This window comes from Salvelinus sp. IW2-2015, unplaced genomic scaffold (genome assembly GCF_002910315.2).
Source record: "Salvelinus sp. IW2-2015 unplaced genomic scaffold, ASM291031v2 Un_scaffold2972, whole genome shotgun sequence".
Lineage (NCBI taxonomy): Eukaryota > Metazoa > Chordata > Actinopteri > Salmoniformes > Salmonidae > Salvelinus > Salvelinus sp. IW2-2015.
Genome location: NW_019944267.1, coordinates 80,057 through 90,709, shown reverse-complemented (window position 1 = coordinate 90,709; position 10,653 = coordinate 80,057). Strand labels below are relative to the sequence as shown.

Here is a 10,653-nt window from a genome sequence, read left to right as displayed (position 1 = left end):
GGCGACCTGTCAGCGGTCAGCATTTGTGGTTTAAAGTGCGGGCGCTCGGGGCAGACAAGGAATTGAGCATTATACCGAAGCCCTGTTACTCGGCTGAGAGCACGGTCTGGCACTCGCTAATATTAGGCAGCACTGATATACCGTCCATGGTGCGCGGCGTCAGTGCGTGGCGACCGGTCACATGCACATCGGTATACCGTGAGCTTGTCTGTCATTGGCAGGCAATCTTCAATGCTGCTGAGTTACAGGGAACCATTTCCTCCCTCATGTGAGTACCTTCCTGCAGCTGCATCCCTGAACATGAGCGCGTCTCACAGCAGGCCATGCACCTTGATCAAGGTCTAGCCGTTCGCGAGAGCCCGCTAGTTGCATCCAGCTTATCTGTGACATGCGAGTGTCTAGGACTCTCCATGACGAGAACAGCTTACGAGGCCCTTGGTGCGTTGCGTGGTGCTCTGGGTCACTACGGTGTGAAACTGCAGGCTGGAGACACCGTCACCGCACAGGGGAGAGTTTGCGTGGAGGAGGACAGGGCTTCTTGGAGACGCACTGGAAGCCTGGTGGTGTGTAGGCACTGGTGGTACTGGCTGGGGCGGTGGCGCCTGGAAATACGGACCGTGCCGGCGTACATGGCTCCCTTTGAGCAACTGACGCTGCCCAACCTTTACCTGGTTGTATGCTCCTCGTCGCCGACCTCAGTGTCGGGGAGGTGGAATAACCCGCACCGGCCTATGTAAGGCGAACCGGGGCCACATCCGTAAGGCTGGGCCATGTAAGCCAGGCCCGAGGAGACGCACTGGTGGCCAGATGCGTTGGACACCGGCTTCATAGAATCGGCTCAACGCTCAATCTAGCCCGGCGTTAGTGGAGCCTGGAATGTTACCGACCGGGCTATGCACGGCGTAACCAGGCAGACATCCATGCGCTTAACTGCGTCACACGGGTGTCCGCCCGTACTCCCGCTCTCCACGGTTAGCTCTGGGAAGTGGGCGCAGGTCTCCTACTGCCTCCAGGCACCTACTCTTAGCCCCCCCAAGAATTTTTGGTAGTACTTCACAGGGCTTCCAGCTTGCTTTCGGTGCTGCCTCTCAATTCGCCGCTCTCTGCTTTCGCTTGCTCTGTCAGCTCAGGCTTTGGGGAACGGCGTATTTCTCCTGGGTTGAGCCCAAGTCCCTTATACCAATCCATCATTCGTCACTCGCCAATGTCCAGAAATCCTGTGTAGGTGGTCTGTTTGCCGTTTCACACGCTGCTTGGTCCTTTGGTGGGTAATTTCTGTCACGATCGTCCTTGTGGAGAGAGAGATGACCAAGGCGCAGCGTGTGAAAATACATCTTCTTTTATTAGAAGAAGGAAAAGACACAAAACGAACACTATAACAAACAAACCAAAACACAACCGACCGTGAGCTATAAACGTAGTGCCACACCACAAGGTACAAACGTTCAACATGACAATTAACCCACAAATACATGATGCCTATGGCCCTAAATATGGCTCCCAATCCGAGACAAATGAAAAACATCTGTCTCTGGATTGAGAACCACTCAGGCAACCAAAGACATAACTACACATACACTCACCATAGACTTCCCTAGAACATTCATAACACAAACCAACTCTCACAAAATCCCCCTAACACTAACAACACCACCAAGACAAAACACACACATACCCATGTCACACCCTGACCTAACTAAAATAATAAAGAAAACTTAGAATACTAAGGCCAGGGCGTGACAGCATTCAAACTGACAGAGATGGGTTTGTTAAAATCTATCCACTTGATGGTTTCATTTCAGAGAGACAAATAATCCTGTTTTTATGCTATTAAATGCTATATATCTGCCTCACTTTCAGAGAAATAAGTAGTACTGCTTGGTTTTACACAGTGAAATTTAACAAACATACATTTATAATAAAGACTGTACAAATTATACATTTGTGACATCAGTAAATTGTTTTTTTTTATAATTCAATACAGTAATATAAGATCTGTATGTAAAACATATACTTTTGAATTTAGCAGATTTTTTATCTATGGCCTGGTATCACAAAAGCTTCTTAAGGCTAAGTTCATCATTAGAATCTTTGAAGGATCATTGTTAAATCTCTGAGCTGTTTCCCAAAACCATCATTATTAACGATGCACTTGAAAWTGCTCAAAATCTAACGCCTGCCTCAGACCACTCATAGAACAGCTAAGTGCTATTTTGCCCTCCTGCGTCACTTTATACACAGAAGATCTCTGCTAAAAATATAATCACATGGTTTATCCGCCTCGCTGTGACAGCTGACTACAAATACAAAGTTGCAAATGTCTTTGCAATTGATACAAACAAGTGAAATATAAAATGATGCTTCAAATGAAAACCGAGATGACTGCATTAAAATTTAACCAGTTGGCTAAACATTTCATGGTCAATCAACTGAATTATATTTTGCTACTTGTATCAAATCAAATCAAACGTATTGGTCACATACACATGGTTAGTAGATGTTATTGTGAGTGTAGTGAAATACTTGTGCTTCTAGCTCTGACAGTGCAGCAGTATCTAACAAGTAATATCTAACAATTCCACGTCGACCACGGAGAAGGAGAGTGCACAGTCCATGGTAGCTGGCCGCGTCGGTGGGACTGTGTTATCTTCAAAATGGACGAAGAAGGTGTTTAGCTTGTCCGGCAGCAAGACGTCGGTGTCCAATATGGGTCTGGTTTTCCTTGTGTAGTCTATGATTGACTGTAAACCCTGCCACATACGTCTCGTGTCTGAGCCGTTGAATCGCGACTACACTTTGTCTCGATATTGACGTTTTCCCTGTTTGATTGCCTTGCAGAGGGAACGACTACTCTGTTTTGTATTCTGCTATATTCCCCGTCACTTTGCCATGGTTAAATGCGGTGCTTCCTGCTTTCAGTTTTGCATGAATGCTGCCATCAATCCACAGTTTCTGGTTAGGGTAGGTTTTAATAGTCACACTGGGTACAACATCTCCTATACACTTCTTGATGAAATCAGTAACCTTCTCAGTGTACACGTCAGTACTATTCTCGGAAGCTACTCGGAACAMATCCCAGTCCACGTGATCAAAACAATCTTGAAGCGTGAATTCCGATTGGTCAGACCAGCACTGAATAGTCCTTAGCACGGGTGCTTCCTGTTTGAGTTTCTGACTTTAGGAAGGGAGGAGCAAAATGGAGTCGTGGTCAGATTTGCCGAAAGGAGGGCAGGGGGAGGGCCTTGTATGCATCCCGGAAGTTAGAGTAGCAATGGTTCAGTGTTTTTCCAGCGCGAGTGCTATAGTCAATATGCTGATAGAATTTAGGCATCTTTTTCCTCAAATTTGCTTTGTTAAAATCCCAGCTACAATAAATGCACCTCAGGATATTTGGTTTTCAGTTTTCATAAAGTCCAGTGAAGTTCCTTGAGGGCCGTTGTGGTATCGGCTTGAGTAGGGATATACACGGCTGTGACAATAACCAAAGAGAATTCTCTTGGGAAATAATACGGTCGGCATTTGATTGTGAGGATTCTAGGTCAGGTGAAATAAAGGACTTGAGTTCCTGTATGTTGTTACAATTACACCATGAGTCTTTAGTCATTGAAACATACACCCCCTTCTTCTTCTTCCCGGAGAGATGTTTATTTCTGTCACTGCGATGCACTGAGAATCCAAGTGACTGTACTGACTCTGACAGTATATCCCGATAGAGCCATGTTTCCGTGAAACAGAGTATGTTACAATTCCTGAGTTCTCTCCGGAAAGCAACTCTTCCACTGATCCTGTCAACTTTGTTATCTAGGGACTGGACATTAGCAAGTAATATACTCGGAAGCAGTGGGTGGTGGTGCCCGTCTCCTAAGTCTGACTAGAAGACTGCTCCGGCTCCCTCCTCTACGGCGGCGTTGTTTTGGGTCGGCCTCTGTTATCAATTCAAATGCCCTGGGTGGTGCGGACAAAGGATCTGCTTCGGAAAGTCATATTCCTGGTCGTAGTGCTGGTAAGTTGACACCGCTCTGATATCCATAGTTTTTCCCGGCTGTATGTAATAACACATACGATTTTCTGGGCTAACAATGTAAGAAATATTACATTAAAAACGAAATACTGCAAAGTGTCCTAAGGACTAGAAACTTTGTCGCGGCATTTTTTTCTTTCTGTTGGTCTGTAATTTGTCTCAATATATTTCATATGTGTAGCCTAACATGTGTGCAATGATGTGCCAAATCTGTGATGTAGTGCATTTTTAATTGTGTAAGTGTCAGAAAAAGCCGCCTCAATATCGTCGTCTCAGTATTTTTAACAAATTATAAATCCTCTTAAGACTGGGGGCGATGTTTTCGCTTTTGGCTAAAAAGGCGTACCCATTTGAAACTGACTATTTCTCAGCCCCCGAAACTAGAATATGCATATAATAGTCAGATTAGATAGAAAACACTCTGAAGTTTCCAAAACTGTAACATTTTTGTCTGTGAGTTAAACAGAACTGATATTGCAGGCTAAACCTGAGGAAAATCCAACCAGAAGTGCCCCTGTTCTTGAGACCTCTCTGTTCCCATGCATCCCTATTGCCCATATAAAGGGATATCAAACAGACTTCTTTTTCTATGTCTTCCCTAAGGTGTCAACAGCCTTTAGACATAGTTTCAGGCTTGTATTTTGAAGGATGAGCGTGAACGACCACATTGCGTAAGTGGATAGGTGGGGGCTCTCGAGTGATTTTTGCGCAAAAGAGAAAGCAGCCATTGTTACTCTCAGTCCTAGTGAAAAGCCAACTGTCTCGGTTGATATATTATCGAATAGATATTTGAAAAACACCCTGAGGATGGATTATAAACAACGTTTTACATGTTTCTGTGGATATTATGGATATAATTTGATTTTTTTCCGGCGTGTTTGCGACCGCTCTTTCCGGTGGTTCCTGGCATAACGCATCAAACTAACGAGGTATTTGGATATAAAAAATATCTTTATGGAACAAAAGGAACATTTGCTGTCTAACTGGGAGTCTCGTGAGTGAAAACATCCGAAGATCATCAAAGGTAAACGATTAATTTGATTGCTTTTTGATTTTCGTGACCAAGTTACCTGACGTAGTGTACTTATTGTTTTGTCGAGAGATCGATAAACTTACACAAACGGTTGTATTGCTTTCGCTGTAAAGCATAATTTCAAAATCTGAGACGACAGATGGATTAACAAAAGGCTAAGCTGTGTTTTGCAATATTGCACTTGTGATTTCATGAATTATATTTTATTAATATACCTGTCGCGCTAGGCTAGGCTATGCTAGTCAGCGTTTCTGATGAAAAATATCCCGGATCCGGGATGGGGAGTCCAGAGAGGTTTTAAGGAAAGAATTGAATGTAAAAGCTGATCTGAGAGCGGCGCTCCCTTCCTTTTCAATCCTATCAGTTTCGACACTGCTCCAAAGAGACACATAGCGACTGTTTACTTTGGATGATGTTTGGGAAAAGCATGTAACATCTTCGGCAGTTGTAGGAAGGATGCATCTTTAAAACACTCGTAAGTCTAAATTCCATCACTATCTGGAAACTGTCCCCAGAGAGACTTATAGTACAGTTGCCATATCTTCATTTGATATTTTGTTCTGAAAGAAATGTTCCTGCACGCAGGAAAAAACATAAATGTGATAAAAATGTGGATATCGCGTTTTGGAAAAAAACATAATAAATTCTTAAACATATTGTCATCTCACCTCTTAACTTTGATCTCATGTTCCCCAGAGAGACTCATTTAGAGCAGGGCCCCCTCCTCTCTCTCTCCAGAGAGACTCATTTTAGAACACGGACCCCTAAACAGAGATCCAGCATGTTGGTTGTGGTTAACACAGTGACAACTAATTTTGACTGTCAATTGTTCTCATTTATGAATTATCTCTTTGAGAAATAAAACATTTACAAAAGGCATATAGAAACCGTCATGTGAATTATCTCTGAGAAATAAAACATTTAAACAGGCATATAGAAACTCATGTGATTTTAATGCATCACATGAACATCTAGCTGATTGATATCTATTCTCCATGGTAACTCGTCATTAATAATAATAATAATGTGTCACTGTTTGTCACACAAACACACAGAGAGGGATGTTGTGTTTTGTTTAATATTGTTTTAGGACTAAGAAAATCTTAAAAAAAGTATTTTTACATAGATTATTATAACAAACAAAAATAAATGGGAAAATGGGAGAGGAGAAATGTGTCACGTTCCTGACCTGTTTTCCCTTGTTTTGTATTTATTTAGTATGGTCAGGCGTGAGTTGGTGGTTGTCTATGTGTGATTTTCTATGTTGGGATTTTGTGTTCGGCCTGGTATGATTCTCAATCAGAGGCAGCTGACAAGTGTTTTTCGTCTTCGTTATTATTGTTAAATAAATCTTATGTCTTCATACCTCGCTGCATATTGTCCGATCCTCTGCTCTTCCTCAGATGAGGAGGAGAACGAAAGTAACAGAAACACCCACCAACAGCAGCAGCAGCAGCGGAGAAAAACCCAGGACTCATGGACGTGGGAGGAGATTCTGGACGGCAAGGGACCCTGGCTCAGCCACGGGAATATTGCCGTCTAAAGCCGAGCTTGGAGGCAGCGAAGGCAGAGAGGCGACGGTTATGAGAAGGCAGCGCGGCGACGCGGTTGGGAAGCCCGAGAGTCAGACCCAAAAATTCTTGGGGGGGGAGGCACCGCGGAGTGTGGCAAGCCGGGTAGGAGACCTGAGCCAACTCCCCGGCTTACCGTGGAGTGAGAGGGCGTCGTACTGGTCAGACACCGTGTTATGCGTGGAGTGCACGGTGTCCCCAGTACGCGTGCTTAGCCCAGTGCGGCTATTCCACCTCGCCGCACTGGTAGGGCTAGGTTGGGCATCGAGCCGGGTGTCATGAAGCCGGCCCAACGCATCTGGTCTCCAGTGCGTCTCCTCGGGCCGCGTACATGGCACCAGCCTTACAAATGGTGTCCCCGGTTCGCCAGCATAGCCCAGTGCGGGCTATTCCACCTCGCCGCACTGGCAGGGCTACGGGGACCATTCAACCAGTAAGGTGGGCAGGCTCGGTGCTCAAGAGCTCGTGTACTCCTTCACGGTCGGTTAATCCGGTGCCACCTCCACGTACCAGTCCTCCGGTGGCAGCCCCCCGCACCAGGCTGTCTCTTCGTCTCCTCCCTACAGGTGTGCCTGCCTGCCCAGCGCCGTCTGAGCTGCCCGCCTGCCAGCGCCGTCTGAGCTGCCGCCTGCCCAGCGCCGTCTGAGCTGCGCTGCCTGCCAGCGCCGCTGAGTGCCCGCCTGCCCAGCGCCGTCTGAGCTGCCCGCCTGCCCAGCGCCGTCTGAGCTGCCCGCCTGCCCAGCGCCGTCTGAGCTGCCCGCCTGCCAGCGCCGTCTGAGCTGCCCGCCTGCCCAGCGCCGTCTGAGCTGCCGCCTGTCCCGAGCGCGTCAGAGCTGCCCGTCTGTCCCGAGCAGTCAGAGCTGCCCGTCTGTTCCCGAGCGTCAGAGCTGCCCGTCTGTCCCGAGCCGTCAGAGCTGCCCGTCTGTCCCGAGCCGTCAGAGCCGCCCGTCTGTCCCGAGCAGCCAGAGCCGTCCGCCAGAACAGGAGCAGCCAGAGCCGTCCGCCAGACAGACAGCCAGAGCCGTCTCGCCAGGACAGGGAGCAGCCAGAGCCGTCCGCCAGACAGGGCCATGCACGTCGCAAGCCATGCGCCAGAGCCGTCAGCCAGCCATGACCAGCCAGAGCGTCAGCCAGCCATGACCAGGCCAGAGCGTCAGCCAGCCAGGAGTGCCAAGCGTCAGCAGCCAGGATCCTGCCAGAGCCTCAGTCAGCCAGGCTGCCAAAATCGCTCTTCACTCTGGAGCTGCCGAGCGTCCTTCACTCCAGCGCTGCCGGAGTCTCCCGCCTGTCCGGCGCTGCCGGAATTCCCCGTGCATTCGGACCCATGGTAGGGTGCCCAGGGCCATGGTCGGCGGCGAGGATCGCCGCTCATAAAAAGGCCACGGGGCGATTTAAGGAGGCGGACAAAAAAAACATGTTAAAGTGGGTCCACGTCCCGCGCCAGAGCCGCCACCGCGGACAGACGCCCACCCAGACCCTCCCCTAGAGTTTTAGTGGTGCGCCCGGAGTTCGCACATTGAGGGGGTTCTGTCACGTTCCTGACCTGTTTCCCTTGTTTGTATTTTATTTAGTATGGTCAGGGCGTGAGTTGGGTGGTTGTCTATGTGTGATTTTCTATGTTGGGATTTTGGTTCGGCCTTGGTATGATTCTCAATCAGAGGCAGCTGTCAATCGTTGTCCCTGATTGAGAATCATACTTAGGCAGCCTGGTTTCACGTGTGTTTTGTGGGTGTTTGGTTCCTGTGTTAGTGTTATGCCACACGGGGACTGTTTCGTTTGTTCCTGTTCGTGCGTTCTTCGTTGTCTGTAAGTTCTCATGTTCAGGTCTGTTTACGTCGTTTGTTGTTTGTAGTTTATTAAGTGTTTTTCGTCTTCGTTATTATTGTTTAAATAAATCATTATGTCTTCATACTCGCTGCACATTGTCCGATCCTTGCTCTTCCTGCAGACGAGAGGAGAACGAATGTTACCAAAAATGCACAGAGACAGTGTTGTTTAACTCACTGACCATGTCCCATGAGTTCTTCTTACCTTTGTGTCAGTAGAAAAGTTCCCTCTCTAAACTTTATAGGAGGAACCATAGACCGGTCACTCTTCATGGACACACAGCTGGGTACAGGGGAGGCTGGTCTCTTGCGCTTGATTGGGCTTCAACACAACAGAGACAAACATTTCTTCTCTCATTTTACTCTGAACTCAGATAGGAAAATAAGAAGAGTTTCATTCCAAAACGCATTAATCCATTGTCAGAAATGTTGGTAAATTTGATTTTAATTGCTTAAAGAAATGATGAAAAAGATGTTGTGTTTTTTCACTAGCTAATCATTGGCATTCAATGACAGACATGTGTTTGTTATATATCTATCACTTGATGGTTTCATTTCAGAGAGACAAATAATTGTGTGTTTGTTTTCCAAATGCTATATATCTGTCTCACTCTCAGAGAAATAAGTAGTACTGCTAGGTTTTACACAGTTAAATGTTACAAATAGCTACATGTATAATAAAGAACTGTACAAATTCATTCATTTGTGACATTCAGCATAAATTTATTTTTTATAATTCAATACAGTAATATTTAAGATCTGTATGTAAACATATACTTTTGAATTTAGCAGATATTTTATCTATGACCTGGTATCACAAAAGCTTCTTAAGGCTAAGTTCATCATTAGAATCTTTGAAGGATCATTGTTAAATCTCTGAGCTGTTTCCCAAAACCATTATTAACGATGCACTTGAAAATGCTCAAAATCTAACGCCTGCCTCAGACCACTCGTAGAACAGCTGAGTCTTTAGATGCTTCTCCCCCTCCAGCATCATTTTATACACAGAAGATCTCTGCTAAAAAATAGATTCACATGGTTAATCCGTCTCTTTTTGATCGCTGATAATTTCAGAACAAAGTTGACTACAAATACAAAGTTACAAATGTCTTTGTAATTGATACAAACAAGCGACATATGAAAGTATGCTTCAAATAAAAGCCCAGRTGACTGCATTAAAATATTAACAGTAGTTTATAGGCCTATTTCAATCATATTAAAATACATTTAATGTTCAATCAATGGAGTTATATTGCCACTTGTAGACTACTGTCAGTAATTTGTCAATATATTTCATGCCTAACATTTGCGCAATGATGTGCCAAATCTGTGATTTAGTGCATTTTTATTGGGTAAGCATTAGAATAAGGCGCCTCAATATTTTCAGGCGTAGGTGGTAATGTCTCTCTAGGAGCTGATCCRTTGTCAGTATTGTGAACTAATTATAATGTTAAGAAAATATTTGAACGCAGAAAGCTGATCTGAGAACAGGGCTCCCATACTTTCGATCCTCTACATAACAACATGCTCCAACGAAGCACTTAGAAATCGTTCTCTCTACGTTGTGAGTGGGAAATGTATGTTACATCTTCAGCTGTTGTAGGAAAGATGCATCTTAAAACACTCGTAAACCTAAATTCCATCGCTATCRGGAAACTGGGTCCAGAGTGACTTACAATACAGTTATCGTACTGTAGTGTATTCAAGCTTTAAAAAGGCTTCTATAGTTTGTAATTTTCACTTAAAAAATGTCCAGCTTGATTTGCCCTAATGAAGAAAGGTACCAACCCCTACAAAACATATTAATGAATTATAATCCACATAATTTTCCTGCTGTGAGAAACTGGGTCAAATTAAGATATGACATCTGTAAGTGCATTCGTTTTATATACAAGATACGAACATTCTATTCAAGCTAAACAATGGATATATAGCGTTTTAAAAAATAGCAATATTGAAGGTACCCATAAGCAATCATTTATGATGAAAAAACGAAAGTGAAAAAATTGTGGCTATAGTATTTTGGAAATAAACTTAATTATTAAAATTGTCATCTCACCTCTTAGCTTTGGTGTCATGTTCCCCAGAGTGACTCATTTCAGAGGCAGGGTCCCCCTCCTCTCTCTCCCCAGAGAGACTCATTTCAGAGGCAGGGTCCCCCTCCTCTCTCTCCCCAGAGAGACTCATTTCAGAGGCAGGGAC

The 10,653-nt window shown here is 45.1% G+C and overlaps 1 protein-coding gene across 1 annotated transcript in view; it reads right to left on the bottom strand.

The window, feature by feature from the left end:
- The window catches only part of LOC111978111 (NLR family CARD domain-containing protein 3), a gene marked incomplete at its 3' end in the record, with an annotated part of 56,032 nt that extends 45,385 nt beyond the window's left edge, over positions 1-10,647 (bottom strand). Inside the window, exon 1 of the mRNA XM_024142122.2 lies at positions 10,511-10,647. Coding sequence (XP_023997890.2) covers positions 10,511-10,638 — 128 coding nt within the window. The remainder of the gene's footprint in view (positions 1-10,510) is intronic.
- Between the last annotated feature and the right edge of the window lie 6 nt (positions 10,648-10,653).